Below are 24290 nucleotides of genomic sequence, written 5' to 3' on the forward strand. Positions count from 1 at the left end.
ACTACCTCTGTCTACAATATTTATCCATTTATACAGGTGAAAAGTTATTTGTTGCCTAAAGGCATCAGTATGCAGTAGAGGGTTAACACTAAGCGGAGGAACATAAAGAGATCCATTCGTTTAAGGATATTTGAAGAACAGAAATATCCACGAAGGACGTTAATATAAGAGCTGCTAAGTCTCATGAACCTCATATAGTCACTTAGCTATCAGTTTGCATTCGGGAGATAGTGGGTTCGAACCCCACTAGCGGCATCCCTGAGGATAGTTTTCCGTGGTTTCCTATTTTCTCACCAGGTAAATGCTGGGGCTGTAAATTAATTAAGGCCACGGCCGCTTCCTTCCCACTCCTAGCCATTTCCTATCCCATCGCGATAACAGCTATCAGTGTTTGTGCAACGTAATGCAAATCGTACACCTAATATTGTGGGAGTGGAGGAGAACAAAGCACGGAAAACGTAACTCAGAATAGCCCCTTTCAGCTCATAGATTGAAAACTCGGATCATTGAACGGTGCAGTTTTCATACCTGGTGTTTCTGCTATCTGAACCAAGTCATTGGATGGTAAACATTTGAGAATTCTGGCTACACATGAGATCACTTAGATTGTATGTTGATTTTTTTTATTGACTAGCTGGTGTGCCCATCGCTGACGGGTTAGTTCCTGCAACCATAGCAGTTATGCCATGTAGAGGAGATGAGGGGCTGCAGAAGAGGCTGTTGATGCCTCAACTAACAATAGTCATCATCATCATCATCATCATCATCATCATCTGTTTACCCTCCAGGTTCAGTTTTTCCCTCGGACTTAGCGAGGGATCCCACCTCTACCGCCTCAAGGGCAGTGTCCTGGAGCTTCAGACTCCTGGTCGGGGGATACAACTGGGGAGTATGACCAGTACCTCGCCCAGGCGGCCTCACCTGCTATGCTGAACAGGGGCCTTGTGGAGGGATGGGAAGATTGGAAGGGATAGGCAAGGAAGAGGGAAGGAAGCGGCCGTGGCCTTAAGTTAGGTACCATCCCGGCATTCGCCTGGAGGAGAAGTGGGAAACCACGGAAAACCACTTCCAGGATGGCTGAGGTGGGAATCGAACCCACCTCTACTCAGTTGACCTCCCGAGGCTGAGTGGACTCCAGCCCTCGTACCACTTTTCAAATTTCGTGGCAGAGCCGGGAATCGAACCCGGGCCTCCGGGGGTGGCAGCTAATCACACTAACCACTACACCACAGAGGCGGACACTAACAATAGTCACTCAATGTTATGTTATTCCTTTAGTGACTTGGGATATTGCAGGCATCATATTTTGGTTGTTTTTATTTCTTCTTCAACTCAACGATGTTAGGGTATCTGAGGTCTGCACTACCAGCATCCCTTCACCCCCCTTCCCCTTTCTACGACTCCTTTTTTATTATTCGATTGATTGATTGATTGATTGATTGATTGATTGATTGATTGATTGATTGATTGATTGATTGATTGATTGAACGATTGTTCTTTGTTTAATTGATTGATCGATCGATTAATTGATTCATCGTTCCTTCATGCTTTTCCCATTTTGATAGCTATATTTCTGGTCAATAGGGAGTAATGACCACGCGGTTTTGCACCGTATAAAAACTGTCACAACAAAGACCACTATCGTCAATTACCTCGTTACCATGACGACTGAAAAATGTTTCCACGTCAGCTATGCCCCGCGTTGATAGATGTAGTAATACAAATTTAATACCTGAATATATCTTTTATTATAGTTCGCATGGTTAAAATATATCAGATATAAAAGACTGAAAATTACATTTTTATTACGTACACGTTTTAGATTACACTAACATTTACAGAGAAATTTGGAAGTTTGTGAAAAATGTAATTGTTACGAATAACTACGCTATTATTCGCCACGCGATAAAAATGTATTAAGCATGAAAGTTTGAAGTTATATATATAGATAGGTAATATCTAATGGGCCACTAAATACTCAATTAATGTATGGCCTAAGGAACAACCAGCCAACTTAAATACCGACTTTCTGGAGATAATGTTAAGCAATTTTACGTCATATCGTAACAAACAAACAAATAGATAAACAAATTAACTGAACCTACTTTAGACTTTGGTGTAACTAATCCGAGATAGAAACGAAGAATGAGGCAACAATTTTAAGTGTATAGGTAAAATTATTTTTCAAATTGGAAGCAAGTTAAAGTACTCTTTCCTTTGTTTTCAGATTTCTGGCGGAACAAGAGAGCCTCGAATTCAGTGAGGAGCAGCAGTGGACTAAAGACGACGACGGATCGTACTGCGAGCAATACCAACAGTAGCAGTAGTATCAGCAAGAGTCCGTCAGAACTCCAGCAGTCGTGAGGCGCCAAGAAGCTGTATACTGGACCGGATTAACGAACGGCTAGCTGAGGTAGCAAGCTGGGTCACTGTGTTGACGAGGACAGTTCCAACAAGTGACGACGAGTTTCTGGCACAGATGTGGTGCAGTCAAATGATACTATACATTACTGCAAGCCCAGATAGTCAGAAAGGTGATAATTATTTCAGATAATAGTCATTCAATTGTTATCTTATGACATACCTTTCATAAGCTCGATGTAACATCATATCTGATTTATTCTTAGGAAACAAACTTGCTCTTTCATAATGAATCCTTGACAATACTAAACCCTACTGCACTCATTTCCACTGTAAATTCTTTATAATCTTACACTGGAAAGGAACTGTTTGTAAATATCCAAGAACCTCTGTTATTTATTTCAGGAGTCTGATGTCTTTCATATTAAGAATACAGTAACTTTAATGCCCATATAAGAACGCTATAGGCAACATAATACTCGTTATGAAAAGAAATGGACAACAGTGAATTATCGAATAAGAACACCGTTGATAGCACATACACAGAAGAAGAAATGTAACATGGTCCAAATGTTAAGCACTAGGAATCTTGTGACCTTTTCTATTGACAGAGAGAGGTTGCTGCCGGGCTGAGTGGCTCATAGGGGATTTCGATCCCAGGCCAGTCAGGAGTCCTCAAATGCGTCAATTTTCTGACTGTAAACTTGATGGACGAACTTACCTGCACGACAAAATTCTGGCATCTCTGCAGCGTTTCCTAAAAGAGTAACGATAGTTTGTGGACAAAGAGATTATTATTATTATTACAATTATTATTATTATTATTATTATTATTATTATTATTATTATTAGAGAATGAATGCTATATGTCTCGTTCTTCTTCGGTAAGTCACTGTTCTCCATTTAGTTTCTTAAGTTGTATATTAAGTAACTTTCTCATTCTGGCTTCTTTAGTTAATATCCTTGATACTGCTTGTCGAGTCCTCTGAAGGTATCTCTTGAATGAGGTGTCAAGTTTATTATTGCCGAAATCCTGGCATACTGAGTGTAGTAATTATAAAGTAACTCCTTGAATATTTCAGCCTGGCAAAGAAGATTGATTTATATTGAGTCTATTTGAGATGAATATTATAACGCTGAAAATTACGGAGCTTGAGGGGTAACCCTACTGAATTTTATATCTTTGTAATTTTTTTGGATTAACACAAAATTTGATGAGACGGTCAATATAGTCTAAATTTTGTTTAAATCCATCTATTAATTTTGGAATCATGGCTCATTCTTTCGATAAAATGGAAGTCTCTCTTATAAATGCTCCAGGTTCACCAGTTTTTCTTCTCGGATTTGAAACTTGCCTTTTAAGTTTAGGAAGGTTAACGGAATAATTTGCAGAATTAATTTTGTTTCTCAAAAGTGTATAGTTTAAAAACGTATTTGTTAGTAAGTGGCCTTGTATCTATAAAGACACGATTTTTCCTTCCGTTGATACAAAATCTTTCTAAAAGATTCAACCATCAAAAAATTAATACTGCAAATATTAAAAACATACTGGTACTAGACTGTTAAATCTCTTCAAGTTAAAAATAGTTTTTCTGAAGCACTTTAAATTCTGGATGTTGTTTTGAGTAAAAAGGAAATCTGGGGTGGGCATGCAGGTGTAATTCGAATGTGTCTATTTCCATAGGAACGTTGAAAATGTGTAAAATATGAAGCGGTACCACCGTGTGCCCTAACATTTGGACTATCTACTAGTGACAATATCCCATTTTTGGGATTTTGGCCATTTTTATTCCAAATTTCAGTAGGGTTTCCCATCGGTACATGGCTATTTTACATGGTCAATCATACGAAAACGTTCCGTGTCAATGAAAGCACTTTACACAAGGTATGAACTTTGATGTTGTTTCCTATTGTCAAGGTATGAGTTCTGGCGATATTGTGTATAAATTAGCTGACGGGCATCTGACATAAGATAACAGTTATATATTATGTATTAAATATTTATTAATAATTTTATTTATTTCACAATGAATGTATGATATAGTGACCTGTTATATACTGGACACACAGAAGAGCTGTTTAGGAACTGAGAGATAAAGCAGCGTATTCAATAAGTGATGTTTGTGTGTTGATAAAGATTATACATTCGTCTGGTGGGTGGTACAATACCGATAATTGCCTTGCCAGCCTACAGCAGACATCCCAAAGAATTATTTTAGTGAACTTAGACTTGTCAATGTCATCACAAGAAGTGTTTGTTCTCAGTAGAGTCTAATGGAATCTCTCTGTATTTCTACGCATGCGTTCATTATATTTTCACTTTATAGTGTGCCAGAAAATACTTTTTATACGTCTTTCTTAATAGAGAATGTACTACCTTTTATGGCAAGTATAAAACTTTTAAGTTTTCTGGGGAATATCATCATACCATTTATGGAATAAACATATATTTTTAAGTAATGAGGGAAAATGTTTCATCTATTTAATAACCAGTGGAAGTCCTTCACTGTCTTCTCTGAAAAGAGCTTTCCCGTGTCCCAGTATTGTTAAAATATTTTTATATCCATCTTACTTGCTAACGAACACATCTCGATATTATACATAATTTCCTGTCTGACTAAATTAGGTACTTGGTAAGAACATGTAGGTCACAACACATCAAATACTCGTTTATATAAATAATTTGAAAATATTGCTTCTCGGATTTATGAAGTAAGGAGATTTTCGTTTAAAGAAACACCGTTTTTGTGGGTCATAAATAAAGACAAATCCAAGTTTTTTCGGTTCTTGCTTAATAGAACATCTGTCATTAATGAAGAGCTTCATGCATTTTTCAGAACTGAAATTAATTGGTAAAGTTTAACGCCTCGTAATATCTACCTAAGATCCTACTGGTGTAAATCTAAACTGCAACATAAATTTTAAGTATTTTTACGTACGGTAATGAACACAACCTCAATCATAACTTATCAGCCGTTTTTTCCGCGAGTCTCTTCTAGATTACTAAAATCTACTCATCCTGCTCAAGCCTTGATAACTTCCCGAAAATACGAAGTCAAAGCTACAGAATTCGACGCTCCCGTTGTCTCCCCCTGAAGTACTTCATCACAGTTGACTTCAGAGCATGTAGATGAAACGGGTTGCATAACTCTCAGGTTTCTCCGTGGGTGGTTTTAAAAGTTCAGATGGTTCTAGGCCTACTTCTTAGCATTGTTTGCATGTGATAAGTTTAGAAGCTTGTGACAATTATGATAATTTCTGTTCTGTAATAAAATTGAATAATTTAAAAAAGTGAATATGTATTGAGATTCCTGTTCATTCCTTTGACGATTAGTAGAGATTAGCCGCTTCATGTTATCAATTATCCTAGGTATCTGTGTAAGTTCGTAAAACAGTTTTCAATAAATTGTATTGCTCAGCAACCATCTTCGATTAATGGTCTGTGATATTCCTCAGATATTACTGGTATTAATGAACATTTCTTCCCATTGCACGGTGACTAGGCACTACAAACTGTAATGCCTTTGTATTTAAAGTTGATTTTGGATTTACTATAATAGCCTTCGAAAAATCTGAAGGAAATGTTTGAGCACTAGCCTTCATGAAGGTTAATAATTTTGTATTCGAAAGCAATTCTCTCAGTTGTGTTTAAAAATGTTACTTGAATTATTTATATAAAATTAACTTCATAAGCTTGTGACATACCCTATATTAATTTCTGATTGTTTTTTGTTTGTTTTTGTTTTTTCATAAAATCAGACACATTTTAAAAATCATAAATATGTTGAGATTCCTGTTCATCAACTTTAAAATCCTTCCCCGAAACTTAGTTTACTATTAAAATTAATGTAAGGAATATGTTTATTATTTGATGGTCCACTACAATACACAGAATGCACATTGGATTAATTCAATGAAAGAAACAAACTGTTATATTAGAAGGTTCGTAATTAGTTGTGGGTTACTTCTGATGAAGCAGATCAAAGTCTTCGAGAAACTTATTTTCACTATATTTTGCCTCTTTCAAATGACATAAACCCAAAATGTATCACGTTTATGGCAGAAATATGTTTGTGGGATTGCTGTAATTGAGGCAACATGCCAGCATTATATGCAAATCAGACTTGCAAAATCATTCGAAATATAATTTTTTTTAAATGAGATTGGGACCATTTATAATGTTAAACTTATTGGTGCTCTGGACAGATCTACGGTGCCATAGCCGAGCTCAATATTTCCAATATTCTCAATTTTACGTTTATTGAGGTATATGAATTGAACATTTGTGCAATATAACGATAGTCTATCGTTAAAAATGCCAGAGAAAAGCTGTAATGTCGTCCAAGAGTTTATACAATATTAAGTTCGCTTATTAAAATGCTGAAATCCGTTTCGAGAAATATTTCTAATAAATATCAAAACTTTGAAATAGTTTATACAATATTAAGTTCGCTTATTAAAATGCTGAAATCCGTCTCGAGAAATATTTCTAATAAATATAAAAACTTTGAAATAACATTTAGCTGAAAATGTCTAACACTTCCTAGAATCGAACCTAAGTCTTTATATTCCAGCTATGCTTAATAGTCAAGCTCTTCTTTTGTCCGTGGTTTTCGTGCAACTATCTGTCACTGTGTTTTCACAGAAATAAAATGCACCTCCGAAAATCGTATATATTTTATGTAGTTGGACGCAAAACTATTATTATTATTACTTTGCTGGAGAGATGTAGTGTTTACAGTGCACTATGTGTTCTGGTATGGGCTAGAATAAATTTGTTACTTTCATTGTCCTGTCCCAGTCTCATCCTTGGCTTTGACAAAATGAAGGTGACCGAGGTATGAGTGATGCTAGTAATACCATTCCTTACGCAGTCAGTCCCTGTTATGAATGGTGTGAAAATAGCACTCATAGGGTCAGTTGGTGCATGCATCTCAGTTGGCTTGGCAGACTGATATGTAATAGGAACTTGTGACTCTGTGAGGAAAGCAACGGGAAACTACCTCACTCCTCATTTCCCTACTATGACTCTTCAGTGACGCCTCGGCTATTTATGACAGCTGTTGGCGGAACTGTGGAGGATCAAAACAGCCTTCGGAATGAATACCCAACATACAACACACATTATTACTATTATTATTATTATTATTATTGTTATTATTATTATTATTATTATTATTATTATTATTATTATTATTGTTGTTGTTATTATTCGCCCTCATAAGCTTTTCTGTCTGGAAATTTGAGAGACTTCGTTTCGAGTCCCATAAACGAGTTACACCTCATTTCTGTTCAGAACACCATTCATGTGAGAATATTTAACTACACGTTTTAAACTGAAGGTATTATAACGTGAAAAGGTAACTTATCCCCAGTAAGAAATATTATGGTTCTTCCAGTTTTTCTTGCTGTACAGGCACTGCTTAAAAGTTGATGAATAGGTCTCCATATTTTTCGTATATTACTCAGTTACTGAACGGAAAACTGTCAGACAAAAAACTAACAGAAACCTGTCTCCTACTTCAATTAATGAACAAATTGCTTTCTTTTTGAATTGTAGATAATGTGTTAATTTCTTCTGTATATCTGTTCTGTTTGGTGTTTAATATCTAGTCCTTTAAATATATTAGTGATCTCATTACTAGGAACATGAATGTATAATAGAAAAAATGTGACTATTTAACTATGATTTCAACAAATATAATTTCTTGTAATCAAAGTATCGTTTTTGTATTCACTGATATAATGCAATAAAGACATATGTATAATTATTATAACTTATGTTGTTGTACTGTAATCTTTTAATGCCCCTTTTCTCCCTTCCACGACGTTTACCACAAGTTAACTTTTTTTAATTACATTATGCCGCACCAACGCAGATAGGTCTTATGGTGATGATGGGATAGAAAAGTTCTAAGGAGTGGCCGGTAAACCACGGGAAACCATCTTCAGGGCTGCCGAGAGTGAGGTAGGAACCCCCTATCTCTCGAGTGCGAGCTGAAAGCTACGTGACTCAGACCGCACTGCCACTTGCTCGGTGTTAATGTTTTTAAAAGTATAACTGTATGTTATTAGAATACACTAAAAGTGCATTTTTGTTAGGTATATTTATTTTACGGCTGGTTACAGCAAGAAAAAATGGAGCAATTCCAATTTTACTCTTAGAAGTATTTATTCATTAATCAAGTATTATTTCCACGGATTGATTAATTAAATCCTAATTTACTCATAAATTAAGTGATGAATTCTTTAGAGCCTTTTATGTGGTCATATCTGGTAGTAAAACACACAACATTTCCGTTCTATAAGAAATGAGAGAAGAATGCAACTAAATTAATAAAATATTTGGAATGCATACAGATGAACTGAACTTTGGAAAGATTGTAACGAATAAAATTATAAACTGCAGTACATTTTAAATTTTCATTAGAAAAAGAACAATGCAGTAATATTAAAAATTGTCAAGAGTTATTTATTTTAGAAATCAGTAAATTGTGGAAGGAATCGTATCTGACAAAAATCACTTCAAGATTTACCATAGTGTTTTGATATCTCATCAGTAATCACGGCATACAGTTTAGAATGGTACTCGATACTAAATAAGATAGAGCTTTACAACTATATATTAGCAGAAAATGAATATTTTTATAGCATGCATTTCTATTTCAAAATGTTGACCAAATTCAATATACGTAGGCCTAGTGTTTACTATTACCTTTACCCCTGTCCTCCCTTCCATGAAGTATACCATAAAGTTACTGTTCTTAACAGTATAATCGTAGGCAACACCTACTCACCTATATTTCAAACAAGGGGGAGAACGAAGAACAGCGAAAGAAAGAAGAAAGAAATAAAGAATTATATAAGGATATGAAAAGAAAAGAAAGATGCGGAGAACAGCTGTTACTGACGCGCTGAGTGGCTCAGACTGTAAAGTGCTGTCAATTCGAGCCCAATAATTCAGTCACTACATTAAGTCTTGAATCACTTGAACTTTTAATAGAATAAATTCAAGTAACTAGTCTTAATTTTAACTCCCGACGGTTATACACATTTTAACGATATTTGTGTCTGTACATTGTTTTGGGTCATTCGAAGTAATTGTGTGATTTGTTGATGATGAGGATGCTTGTTGTTTAAAGGGGCCTAAAATCTAGGTCATCGGCCTATAATGAGACGAATTGTAAGGACAACTAAAAATCCATAATCCTGCACTGACCAGAATTCAAAACATGAGGACGAAGAATGAATGGATGGATATGAAGTTAAAACAATCACTGGACCTGCAATGCCCCACATTCCCAGAAACTAGCGTTAAACAACATAATTACTGACCAAGGGACTGCTCTAGAGCACAACACTGAATCGATGATGCTTGTAGTCCAAACGGGTCAAAAATACAGGTCATTGGTCCTTCATAATGGTACTTATCGCTAGGAAAGTAGAACCATGGTATTTGTCATGTTGCGGTACTAATCAAAAGTACCGTAGACTCGCGGCATTCCACACTTCTTGGTACTACTCACAGGTAATGTAATGCGCACATGTAACACAGACCTATGGTGTTTTGCACATTGTGTCGCTATTTACAGGCAACGCAAACCTATGGTGTTCTTCACATACGTGGACTAACCACAGGGACTCGCACAATCCCGTGGTGTTCCTCATATAGTGGGTACTAATCATAGGCAAGGCAGAACCATGGTGTCGCTCATATAGTGGTACGAATCGCTGCTACTGTAAAATGCATCCTGAGCACACACTGTCGCTACTAATCACAAACCTATTGTGTACATAACATAGTGGTACTACGCGCAAGTAAAAGCGACCCATGGTGTTCCCTGCGTGGTGGTACTAATTACAAGTAGTATCATGGTTCTAAGTTGATCATCCCTTGGTCGCCCCTTTTAGTCGCCTCTTACGACAGGCAGGGGATATCGCGGGTGTATTCTTCATCTGCGTCCCCGACCACAGGGGGTTGTGTGTTTGGTCCGCGAGAGGTATTTTATTTCCCTCAACTCCGCCGGCAAGCCTGTTAGGACCCCCCCGCCCTATCTGCCACCTGAGACGCAACACGTTTATCACCTCTTTCCCTGCTACGCCAGCGTAGTAGGTTCGTGGTGTGTGATTTGTGCTATGGCTGATGATGGCCTACAGTTAGGTTGAAACTAGTTCCAAAGGAAATGTAATTTGACATATTGCACAACTTTTATTGAAAAGGTGGACCCATAAATAAAATATTCAACATATAGGCTACGTCACACTCGTCAACAATACATTTACCAGCTTGCGAAAGAACTGCAGGGAAAAATTTTAACACCGCGCTGTCTCCAAAAATCGTAACAGTAATTATTATTATTATTATTATTATTATTATTATTATTATTATTATTAGAGGTATAGAGAAGGCGTAACTGGAATTGCTAGCCAGAGATTTCAGGTGGGATTTTCAATAGAATCAGTTGAAGGTTATTCTACCTTATAACCTCAGCCAAGACCCGCACTGAGCCTGGTTACATCGCCGAAACCATTTAAGTATTAGAAAGTGGCATTGAAGGAAACGATCGTTCATGCTAATCATTTCGTTTGAAGAAAAGTAACAATGACTCTAAAAAATCGGCGGCAAGATCAAGTTTACACGTGTTAAAATAATAAACACGTACATCAAGCCTACATGATATAAAACGTAATCAACTAAAAAGAAGTCTTGGTGTCCCTGCTAGAACCGGATTGTCAGTGCGCGAATTTGTCGACATTGATCGTTCCAGGCACGTGATTCCTAATGCTGAGCTGTGGATGGCCGTCATCACAGGCTAATTCATGAAAATTATTCAACAGTCTAAGTCTAGCCCCTATCCCTTCCTCATTCCCTCCTCGTACATTCTTGCATTTCCCCATTTTAACAATACCCAGTTCTTTGGTTGTTTAATTTAAAGCTAGCTGCTGTATCCATCCTTGATGGGTTAGTTTCTGTGCAGTTGTCGTCTAGGCCTATATGTGATAAAGGGTAATGGAAAAGAGAGAGTACACCTCCATTAAACGCAGCCAGTGAAATATAATGCTTCCGAGGCTTAGGAGATTATGCTGCAGATCATCTCATTTTGTTCTACTCTGGCTCGGCGACATCAGGACATCCGAAACTTAGGGAGTCTTTAATTTCCCTCTTTATGATTCTTTTCTCCCTCATTCTTTGAGTGTTCGTTCTTTCATGTTTTCCTTCTCATTTCGTTAGTCGTCTTCATTTTCTGATCAATTGGGGCTGATAACCCCGTGGTTCTTCCAGTCACGACTACAACCGCCATCATCTCTAGTTGACATGTTATCACGACTGCACAATATTTTTACGTTAGCGGTACTAAACGTGACGGACCTGGCAATAATATTCATAAATATTTCCTCTTACCATACAAGGAAGATAATATATAGACTATATTTTTGCAGAACTTTTAGTGTGTATGCTACAGTTTTCCGATACAGTTAATATTAAATTTGACAATTCTTCGTTCAGCCTACGCCATTGCATACTAGAAAAAATCAAGTTTCGAGAGTTTTTTCTCTAGCGATATCATAACAAACACATCTAGACGCCAGGATGCAGGGACTAAGGTCACGCGGAAAGGCTAGAAGACACTAGAAGGAGGACGCGAGGGTGGCAGTGAAAACGAGAGGAGAATGGAGGAAAGTGAAGGAGTTGGCCTGACAGAATCATCAACTGGCGGACACACGGGTGGAAAACCTCGACACGGTAAAGTACAAGAGGACGGACAAACAAACAAACAAAGTAAGTAGGTAGGCGTAAGTAAGTTTAATAGAACTTCGTAAACTGACCGAGATTGCACCATGAAGTCCATCTAGGGGACTCTTTTGAGGGTTTGCTGTAAAGGTTACTGTGTACTCTCTGAGGAATAATTAGCTATATGCTATATTTATGATAACGTCAAGTGTACGATTTACTAACTTCATTATCAACATTCATGTTAATAGCGTGCTGGCCTTTGGTCTTCATCACAATTTCATCTTCATCACGACGCGCAGGTCACCTACGGGTGTCAAATCAAAAGACCTGCTTCTAGCGAGCCGAACTTGACCTCGAACACTCCCGGCATTTCATTTCACTTAATATTAGCATAGGTTAGCGCTGTGCAATCCCTCACATCCTTATCTACTACGTTCATGCCAGTTGGCATGTACGAGCGCGAGGGTTTCGTATCATTACTGTCCTCTTATAAGGAAAAGTGAATTCTACAGTGTACTGTATGTGAACCCACATATAAATACGATGCAGTCCAACAGAGATTAAGTGAATGACAAGCCATGGATGACTGAATATGCCGCTTGTCCTACACCCTGAAGGGATCGCGGGTGCGAAATGTGTAGCACACACACACACACACACACACACACACACACACACACACACACACACACACATGGATTTGGCCCTGTTTAACGGCAGGATGTCCGACTCGTTGGCTGAACGGTCAGCGTACTGGCCTACGGCTCAGAGGGTCCCAGGTTCGATTCCCGGCCGGGTCGGGGATTTTAACCTTAATTGGTTAATTCCAATGGCACGGGGGCTGGGTGTATGTGTTGTCTTCATCATCATTTCATCCTCATCACGGCGCGCAGGTCGCCTACGGGAGTCAAATCAAAAGACCTGCACCGGACGAGCCGAACTTGTCCTCGGACACTCCCGGCACTAAAAGCCATACGCCATTTCATTTCATTTCAACGGCAGGATGCCCTTCCTGACGTGGAGGGATGTATTCACTATTACGCGCTTTTTCAGTATGATGTGTTATGTGAATGTGATGAGGAGTGTGTTGGGGCAAACACAAACACTCAGTACGCGAGTCAGAGAAATTAATCAAGACGCGATTAAAATGCCTGATACGGTCACGGCCAGGAATCGAATCCGGTTTCTTCTGAATGAAACAAGCATTCCCAGCTCTCTGAAGTCTATTTTTTTTTTTTTTTTTTTTTGCTAGTTGCTTTACGTCGCACCGACACAGATAGGTCTTATGGCGACGATGGGACAGGAAAGGGCTAGGAGTGGGAAGGAAGCGGCCGTGGCCTTAATTAAGGTACAGCCCCAGCATTTGCCTGGTGTGAAAATGGGAAACCACGGAAAACCATTTTCAGGGCTGCCGACAGTGGGGTTCGAACCTACTATCTCCCGAATACTGGATACTGACCGCACTTAAGCGACTGCAGCTATCGAGCTCGGTCTAAAGTCTATTAGGGAGGGCGACACTTAGTCTCCCGTACGCAAGATTACAAATGAAAAACAGAGGCAATATCAGTTTTTGAAACAACAGTATTCTGACCTTGTTAGGAAGTAAATTTAATTATTTTAATTGAGTGAAGGGAGAAAAATATTCGTTGGCATATGATTATTTCGTCTTCTGTCCAGTCAAGCTTTTGACCGATATCAATCCTACATTTTAAATTTTGTTTTCAAAAGGGATAATGATTCAATTCAACTTTACTGGGGGTGGGGGATGGGGGAGACTTTTACGGCGATTAAGTGATAATGAAATTTACATGTTCCTATCATTATACCTTGAGATTTCACGGGGTTGATTCTGAGTCCATTTAGTCAAATCCATAGTTCGATACTCGCGAGTTCTTGATTAATTATACATATAGCTTCGTGAATACCGGTTACTTTCGTGTGAGCACAGACCTGTAAACCGTCTGCGTCGTTCCCACAAAGGGAATTGAAGGGGGTTAAACTTCTAGCTCCCTATGTTATGGTTGTTAACATGTTTTTATCTTCCGTGGTGCACTCGGTATCACTAAATTAACACAGTCACAGGAACCGTCGAGTAGAATTCCGTTTTCGTTGCTAGAAAACAGAACTATCGGAATGTCGACATTGATAGACAGGCCTCCTGGATGGCAACACTTCGGAAAGTCTGCAGCTTGATAACCGAGATCATGTTATTATTATTATTATTATTATTATTATTATTATTATTATTATTATTATTATTATTATTATTATTATTATTATTATTATTATTGTACCGGGAGATACACCTCAACCCCGTGAATTTAAATTAAGCGCCTGGAAGAACGGTATCATATAAAAATTTAAACATCTAGTACAAGAAGTTGGTACGTTGATCAGAAGATGTCACTACTAAAATGATAGAGTAATATGTTATTTTAAAGTTTCCTAAAATGACTGGATTTCTTTTGTTTTGTTTTGGTGTATCACTTGTTGTAACAACTATTTCAAGAAATTTGGACTTTTGTCCATAGACGCCTCTACTAAAGAACTGATGTCATGCACTCTGGTGCAAAGTGGAATAACTATAAATTTAAAGAAATTTTGTGTTTATAGGTTTTCTGAACTGAATTGACTTTCCTTATTTTTGATACTTCAAGGTTTGCAACACTTTTTACTCATCTCGCAAGCTTGGGAGTCTGGCAAATCATAATTTTTGTGTATTTTCAGCCAATCATAGGCTTCTTGTAACTGTTTGTCCAACAAAATGAGAGGATGTGTCCGGATTTAGTCCAGAGTCTTCTCGAACGTTCCTTTCGGGTGTAAAAGCTGTCGCTTTTTCGAGTTAACTTCTCTTATTGATCGTCGCATTACTGAGTGTGTTGTGTTAAGAGAGGAGGCTGGGGCCTCACCCATCGGCAGGCAGAACATCAGCTAAGGTAAAGGCCACCATTTTCTATCTCTGTAGTTACCTATCTTTCGTAATGTAACTGTACATTTTCTATAATGTAAATCTTTATTTCTGTTCATGTAATAGTTCAAGTAATCCAAGTACTTAAACTGAATACCGGGGTTAGAGAGTGCGAACCCTCTCGAGTTCCCCTTCGATTAATCTTGAGGTGACTAAGATTCTGTAACTGTTTTTCACTTGTAAATTGTTAATAATCTTGTCCATCTAGACACCACAGTAGTTTGGAATTAGCCCCTGCACCATCGGGCCGCAAGCCCAAGTAGGGTTTTAACCTTGGTTTTCAGGGAGCGCAAGTGTACGCCTCCATACATTTTTGGGTTTGGCCCACTAATTTAACCTGTTCTTTTTCGCGAAGGCCCGGTAGTATGGGTACTCGATACCCCTGTATTGTTTCTTAAACCCAACTGCTACAGTCTTGTCAAGTGTAGGTTGTGCCTAGAGAGGCCAGAAATTGTAAAGTATTATGCAAAGGTAAAAGTTAAAAGTTGCCTTGAGTAGGCCGTAAGTCTCCTGGGTAGAATTGTTGAGCATAGAGGCTCTTTTCTTGTAATGTAATTGATATTTGTGTAATATGAGTGGTGCATTTGGAGGGCAGCAACCGTGGGAGAAAATTGCTCTTGAAAATTGTGTTTCGAATTTCTTGTAAAAGAAATTGGGAGATTCATCTCCTGGTCCACTTGTCTGAACGCTAGATTTAGTGATGTAGCGACTTCTGTAAATAGGGAGCTCAAATTGTAATGAACCTTTTCTAGGTTTCTTTTTCTACTCTGTACCCTGAAATGTGTTGTTTCTTCTCTTGTTGTTCGTTAAAATATAACATCTGAAAAGAAATATACCTACCTTTGTGTTAAAGTTTTAAATTAATCTTTGACTATCGTAGATAAACCCATTGAGGCCCGCACCTTCTTTCGCCGCTGCGTTCCACAGAACACCCCGGAACAAATATTATTATTATTATTATTATTATTATTATTATTATTATTATTATTATTATTATTATTATTATTATTATTATTATTATTATTATTATTATTACACATGTTCACTATAGAATGTTATGCCTTTCAGCGTTCAGACTGCAAGCCTCTACTATTAATTTTATCGTTTTTCGTCCCACTAACTACTTTGATGGTTTTCGGAGACGCTGAGGTACCGGAATTTTGTTCTGCCGGATTCTTTTACGCGCCAGAAAATCTACCGACACCGGACTGATATATTTTGACACCTTAAAATACCACCGGGCTAAACCAGGATCGATCTTCCCAACTTGTGCTCAGAAAGTTAACACCTTACAAGTCTAAACCACTCAGCCCGGCTATTATTATTATTATTATTCTTAATATTATTACTTTGCTAGTGATTTAACCAGGAGTGTAGACAGGGGGGTGGTACTTGGGTTAGACTCCCCCTTTTTTACAAAAAAAATAAAATAAACAGAAACTGACAATAACCAGACAATATCAGTGACCTTATAATGAATGCAAGCTCACAGCAGTTTTTTCCACAATTTGCTACCGGGCGTGCTGGCCTTTGGTCACAGGGGTGCCGGGTTCGATTCCCGGCAGGGTCGGGAATTTTCACCTTAATTGGTTAATTACTCTGGCACGGGGACTGGGTGTATGTGTCGTCTTCATCATCATTTCATCATCATCATCATCATCATCATCATCATCATCACCACCACGACGCGCAGGTCGCCTACGGGTGTCAAATTAAAAGACCTGCACCTGGCGAGCAGAACATGTCCTCGGACACTCCCGGCACTAAAAGCCATACGCCATTTCATTTTTTCCCACAATTTGCTTTACGTCGCACCGACACAGACAGGTCTTATAGCGACGATAGGATAGGAGAGGCCTAGGAGTGGGAAGGAAAGATACAATCCCTGGTGTGAAAATGGCTGAAACACGGTAAACCATCTTCAGGGCTGTCGACAGTGGGGTTCGAACCCACTATCCTCCGGATGCAAGCTCACAGCCGTGAGCCCCTAACCGCACGGCCAACTCGCCCGGTAGCTACGTGATGCTATAATAATAATAATAATAATAATAATAATAATAATAATCCCGTGTGGGGACTTACCGGTTACCTCCATCGGGCGCGTCCCATTGGAATTGGGGAAGCTCGCTGGCTCTGCCGCTAGCAGAGTCAAAGGGTAGTAGGGAAATAAAATACCACCGTGAAAAAAAAAACTGGTCCCTTGCCAGGGTTACGGCGAAAACTGGTAAATGACCAGAAGCCAGAAAACATCTTGAGGCAACCTCTAGGGCTAACAACCCTAGTTGTAAAAGGATGGGTACCCGTCCAAAGCAAAGTCAAGTCAAAAAGCATGATGGCACAACATTTCAAGAAATATACCCCAGGGGGTAAATCTTCGGATAAACCCCTCGTCGTTAACACCACAGCGCACGAGTCTCGTTCGGATTCTGGGGGAGACTCGACATCATGCAAGAGACGAGTCGGAGCGTCTCGGTGTACCCCGAAGAGTCAAAAACTCAGTCCAAAATCTAAAACTTTTCTAGCAACTTTCAACATAAATTCACTTACACAAACTGGCAAGCTGAAAACCCTCACCAAAGCTCTTCACGAAAATCAGATATCCATAATGGCCGTACAGGAAACAAGGTACCCAGATGAAGAGATTTTTGAATCCGAAGGCTACCGATTTTTCAAGAGCAAAGCGCAAAGAGGAATCCTCAATGGAGCTGTGATGCTTGGAACCGCGTTTGCTGTTAGAACCAAGATCCTTAAATCGGTTGCAAATTTCGAACCTGTGAATGACAGATTGTCTATACTCACAATTAAATGCGCGAACAAAACCTACGCCCTAGTTAACGCACATGCTCCTACAAACGATAAGAACAAGTCTGATCCAGACGAAGTTGATAATTTCTGGGACCTACTGGATGAAAAATTAAACAAAATCCCCAAACACCATGTCAAACTTCTTTTGGGTGACTTCAATGCCCAACTAGGTCGTGAACAGAAGTACAAGAAAGTTATAGGAAATTACCCTGCTCACAAAAGAACCAATCCCAACGGCAAAAGACTGGTGTCCATTTGCGAAAATCACAACCTGCAGGTCATGTCGACCCACTTTCGCCATCTACCCAGAAAGCAAGTGACTTGGCGTTCTCCCGTCCAAGCTCTCGGAGAGTTCCAAATTGATCATGTTGCAATCTCCAGGAGAAACAGCCCTGAGATTATGAATGTCAAGGTAAAGAAAGACATCAATGTGGCCTCAGATCATTGTATGTCTCTTATCAAATTCAAACCAATTCCCGCAAACACAAGGAAGACAACCAAACAGATCACACGCTTCGACAATGATAAACTTCGGCAAAGGGTCGAGGAGTTCCAGGAGAAGGCTAGACCAAATGACTGTGACTTTAACAACGCCAAGAGTCTCCTTGTTGAGGCCGCACCCTCACCCTCACATGGTGAATAGACTGAGACAATTCTCGTCCTAATGCCTTCAAATGCTAAATCTAACCACATCATTCGCTCATTTACGTGCCTAACAGATACTATGCTACGTGCAATAGTATTCCTGATAAACACTCTGCCCTTCCCTTTTTAACACCCGTTAAGTACACTTTATAATCTCCTATCTCTTCCGTGTTATTTCCCCTTTCCCGAATATCACTTACTCCTAGCACATCCAAAACTTCGGCAAAGGGTCGAGGAGTTCCAGGAGAAGGCTAGACCTAATGACTGTGACTTTAACAACGCCAAAAGTCTCCTTGTTGAGGCCGCCAAAGACGTTGCAGAAATCAAGAGAAGCAAAAAGCATGCCTGGTGGAATAGTACCTGCGAATCAGTCCTCCAAGAAAGACTCAATGCGTGGAAACAGTACAACTCTACGAAATCAGAAAATGATTGGGAAGCCTACAAAACCCAACGTGCCCAAGCAGCTAGGGTGTTCAGAACTGAAAAACGTAAATACGAAAAATCTCTCATTGAAAAGATAGAACAAAACTTTAGGAAGAATGAAAGCAGAGAGTACTACAGAGCCTTCAAACGCAAACTCACTGGCTATAAACCACCATCTCTATGCTTTGAGCGAACGGACGGCACACTGGCGACGTCAAATAAAGAAAATTGCAGCATTCTGGCAGATTACTTCAAGAATTTACTTAATTGCTCTAAACCGAAAGCGCCATTGAGACCAAGGAACCCTTACTCAGGTACCCAGATTCCAGACCACCCGACAGAGTTGAAATAAAGCGCCACATTGCCCGTCTCAAAAATAACAAAGCGCCGGGGGAAGACTCAGTAGTAGCAGAACTATGGAAATATGCCCCAGAGGAATCACTGATATCTTGCAAAAGCAAATAGAAGAAATTTGGAACAAGGACACCCTACCCGAAGATTGGAAAATAGCTTTGATCCATCCATTACACAAAAAAGGCAGCATGAAGAACATCAACAACTACAGAGGAATATCTTTGCTACCCGTGACTTACAAAATTCTATCACTTGTCATCCTGGAGCGTTTGGAAGCACAAGTCGAACATCAAATAGGTGAATACCAAGGAGGGTTCAGAAAAGGTCGCTCAACAGCTGAACAGATCCAAAATCTCAAAACGATCATCAGATATTGTACACTAAGGTCCAAGCAGTATGTGTCTGTCTTTGTGGACTTTAAGAAAGCGTACGACTCCATTGACCGGGAAGTCCTGCTAAACATCTTAAATGAATTTGGAGTTGATTTCAAACTGCTGGCATTAATTAGAGCCACCCTGACCGATACAAAATCCAAGGTGAAGTTCCACGGATGTCTCTCGCATTCCTCTGACATCAAAACAGTAGTCCGACAAGGTGATGGGCTATCCCCGATACTCTTCAACTGTGTTCTTGAAAAGATCATCAGAACCTGGCGAGTGAGATTACAGGAAACCAACTACAGTCCATTGAGAATAGGAACCAAATCCAAGGGGATCGCAACAGACTGCTTAGCATTTGCCGATGATATTGCTGTTCTCTCAAACGACGTAGAAACCGCTAGAGCTCAAGTTGAAATTTTAAAGGAAATTGCCGGACGAACTGGTTTGCAGATATCGTTTGAGAAAACAGAAGTAATGACTAACATCAAAGAGGCTCCACTAAAACTCCATACAAAATACGGGGACATCACCCGAGTAGACAAATTCAAATACCTGGGTGAGATCATCATGAAAAATGGACTGGACAAAGAAGCACTTCAGGAGCGAGTACGCAAACTGGAAATAGCCTACCAAACATCCCGCACAATCTACAACAAAAAATGCCTTTCCCAAAACACGAAGGTACGTCACTATGAAACAGTTCTGAAGCCAGTAGTTCTATATGCAGCCGAAACCCTGTCTCTAAATGCCAACAAAGGACTCCTTGAAGAACTGGAGAAAAGAGAACGCAAAATTGTGAGAGGAATCTTGGGATCAAAGTACAGAAATGGAATCCATCAAAAGAGATCCAACAAGGAAGTCTACAGCAAAATAGAGAAAATTACCGACATAATCAGAAAAAGACGGGCACGATTTTACGGTCATCTGAAAAGAATGGACGGAAGAAAGTTAACTGAAGAAATCTTTCACTTTTCGATTCAAACCCCAAAACCACAATTCCCTGGTTTTGAAATACTAAAGAAGACCTGCAAATGCTCCATATCTCAGCTGAAGACGCCCTTAACAGAAATCTCTTCCGCAAGAAAATATTGACGAACGGGCTAAACCGAGACGAGCAACCGAAGAGAAGACACGGTGCCCCTTGGACAGAGGAGCGTAAGCAGGCCCACTCACAAAGAATGAGGGAAATTTGGGCTCTAAAGAAGGCCAAGTTTAGTGTCAAATGCAACAAGACTTAACGTGGTCCTTGATGGCCCCAGCGAATAATAATAATAATAATAATAATAATAATAATAATAATAATAATAATAATAATATCGTTGAAAAATATTGGGCCTAATATCCGTCCTGCAGTTTCAGCACACCACACACCAATTTTCTGGTCATGAAAAGGAATTTCGCGGATTTTCAGTGCTCCAGTACCTGTCATTTTGTGAAGAAACGTGACCATTCAAATGAAACCATGCCTCATCTGAGAAAATTATGAAATGTGGGTCAACAATGCCGCCAGCAATATTTTGCAACATACAATTACAGAAATTTACTCTGACCGTCTCGTGGCTATGCAGTGAGTCAGCATGAGTTTATGAATACATCACTCTGAGCGGGCATGTCAACTGCCGGCCCCGCTGGGAAACCGCGGAAAATCATTTTTAAGGCTGGCGTCGGTAGGGTTCGAACCTACCTTCTTTCGAGTGAAAGATATACGACTTGTATCGCTTAGCCAACTCGCTCAGTCTCAATATACAACGAGGTGACAAATTATTATACTCACTGTGCATATATGATAGATTTTCTATACATCTATTCAGTACTATTTGTTGCTTGTACTTTATTAATTATTTTTATAACATCTCTGTACCTAAATCTATTAGAAACAATGCTAATAATGATTTGTTCCATTTCAACATATAAGGTGAGAAAACTGCAAAAATATGTTGCCCAAAATGACAGTGAAATACAAAATCACTAATAGTATCTTACAAATTTATCTGTTTCCTGCGTAAAGCACATTATACTAACCTTGGAAAATCACAATGCAATTTGTAGTTTTTTAGAAACATCGTATTTGGTTAAAGAAAGAATGTTGCTTTATTTTACCTGGTTCTCAATCGAAGATTATTTCATTGATTACTCTCGGAAAAAAGAATACTTACAAAACAACTAAGATTTTATTAATGTTTTATCTAAATCTATATCAGTACGGATTTCAGTTGGAGTGTGGTGAATATATTGTCACCCCTATGTAGGCTATTACATCTGAAGGAGGAATTCCGGTAACAGCGTCATTCCCTTCTCATCACGGTGGTCACGGATTCGAAATTAGGTCAATGCATTTGAAATGATAAACTACGTTTTGGTAGTTGAGATGTCACATAAAACAGTAGTTGATAATAGCGTAAAACCTGCAAGCTTGTTTTACCAACTTCGAAGTTTCGAAGGTGAGTGCGGTAAGTTCTTGCCGTGTGCCAGGCAGCAGCTTTGTTGGGAACCGTGTGGTTATCGTCAGGAGGATGGTGATGTCACCATATCCGGTAGCACTCTAGTGTTATCATAAACCGAGTGCTTTCTGTTTTTCTATCTACTCCTATTCCACTACGATAAAAACCTTTCACCTTGTATACCATATTCCCCTCCATGTCACTTCCTTTTTTAGTCCCTTTCTGAAACGTAATCATGCCAAGGCTTCACTTTCTTTCTGTTGATGGTTTTCTTAGTAACGACAAGTTAAATAGCGTGCATGAGAAAAAGAGGACATACAGTAGTGCTATTCTTGTTCCTCCTTTCTAGTCCTTTATTTTCCTGAGAGATGTACTCATCAAAGTCATGTGTTACGTTAACATTTTATAAACTTCACAATTATAAATTAATTTAAATCGAAACTGAACAGAAATGGCCTTCACTATAACAAGTACTTTTTTTCTTATTTATCTTCCTCCTCTATTTCGCTAAATATTTTATGTGCATTACGTGAGCATCCGGTCTTTAATCCACGACCAAAAGCAAAATGAGCCTGGGGGCTCTAGCGACCCCAGAAATAACGGGATAAGCTGAAGAAAATGTGGGTGTGCTCTTCGCGTCGAAACTTTAGTTCCTTAATCTTCTCAGATACATAATCCTGTTTCTCTTTGTATCGCTCACAAGTTTTAAAATTGTTCATTATTATATATATCTTACGTAATCCTCCTCCTCTTTTACGTGCCAGGCCCCATATTTGATTCCTGAGTAATCCAGGGATTTAAATTATAGACTGTGAGCTGGAAGTGGGTTCACTCAGCCTTGTCTGACAAACCAAAGATTTCTCTGATAAAGAATGCGTCTACGTCTCTGAAATGGTGTCTGTATTTTAAAATAATCTGAGGTTTTGGAGCCGGGCAAGTTGGCCGTGTGGTTAGGAGCGCGTAGCTGTGAGCTTGCTGCGGGAGATAGTGGGTTCGAATCCCACTGTCGACAGCCCTGAAGATAGTTTTCGGTAGTTTCCAATTTTCACACCAGTAAAATGTCCGACTCGTTGGCTGAATGGTCAGCGTACTGGCCTTCGGTTCAGAGGGTCCCGGGTTCGATTCCCGGCCGGGTCGGGGATTTTAACCTTCATTGGTTAATTCCAATGGCCCGGGGGCTGGGTGTTTGTTCTGTCCCCAACATCCCTGCAACTCACACACCACACATAACACTATCCTCCACCACAACAACACGCAGTTACCTACACCTGGCAGATGCCGCCCACCCTCATCGGAGGGTCTGCCTTACAAGGGCTGCACTCGGCTAGTAATAGCCACACGAAATTAATTAATTACCAGTAAAATGCTAGGGCTGTACTTTAATAAAGGCCACGCCCGCTTTCTTGCAACTCCAAGGCCTTCCCTATATCAGTACGGATTTCAGTTGGAGTTCAGTTGACCTATCTGCGATGTAAAGCCAGTAGCAAAAAAAAAAAAAAAGAAGATACTGTACAGTACATATCCTCCTCTTAGAACGCAGGACTTTAACTAAATAATGTTATTGGATTTTACGCCCCCCTATAAACATTTAAAGTTTCAGGAAGCATCGACGTGCTATAAATGTTGTCCCACAGAAGTTCTTTTAAATGCAATTCAAGTACAGTACCTCTGGACTAAGCCCGGTTCGAACACACCACCTTGGGCTAAGAAAGCCAGAGCTCTACCATCTAAGACACTTGTTTTCGGAGTTGGTTTCATATTGATTTTCTATCCCCACTCAAATTCGGAATGAATTCATTCATAATGGAATCTGAAACTAGGTCAAACTGGCGGAAAATCTTACACCACGGCAGTAGCTCGGAATGTGGGAAATTGTGTTATTTCGTGTCAGAGCGTTGACACAATACAAATATACATCTGAAGAAACAATAATAATATTGTAGCCTATAATAATAATAAAAAATATTTAACGTCCCTTTAAATTGCTGTCATGTTCCGCAGGATTTATTTACCGTCGCATTTAAACCCCCTGAAATATCTCAGCCAGTAACGAACCTGTTGACTTAGGTACAGAAGGACAAGGACTTACCGACTATGCCCCTGTTGTGGACAGGAATGTATCTAATGATGATGATAATGCCATGTGTTAAACACATCTTAAACTATTTTCAGAATTA

General features: G+C 39.2%; 1 protein-coding gene across 1 annotated transcript in view; it reads left to right on the forward strand.

Annotated features, from left to right (window-relative positions):
• Positions 1-8142, forward strand: part of LOC136866106 (uncharacterized) — a 57825-nt gene extending 49683 nt beyond the window's left edge. Inside the window, exon 2 of the mRNA XM_067142784.2 lies at positions 2228-8142. Within this exon, the coding sequence (XP_066998885.2) occupies positions 2228-2364 (137 nt within the window). The 3' untranslated portion in view covers positions 2365-8142. The remainder of the gene's footprint in view (positions 1-2227) is intronic.
• Positions 8143-24290: the final 16148 nt, after the last annotated feature.

Source organism: Anabrus simplex, chromosome 3 (assembly GCF_040414725.1).
Source record: "Anabrus simplex isolate iqAnaSimp1 chromosome 3, ASM4041472v1, whole genome shotgun sequence".
Classification (NCBI taxonomy): domain Eukaryota; kingdom Metazoa; phylum Arthropoda; class Insecta; order Orthoptera; family Tettigoniidae; genus Anabrus; species Anabrus simplex.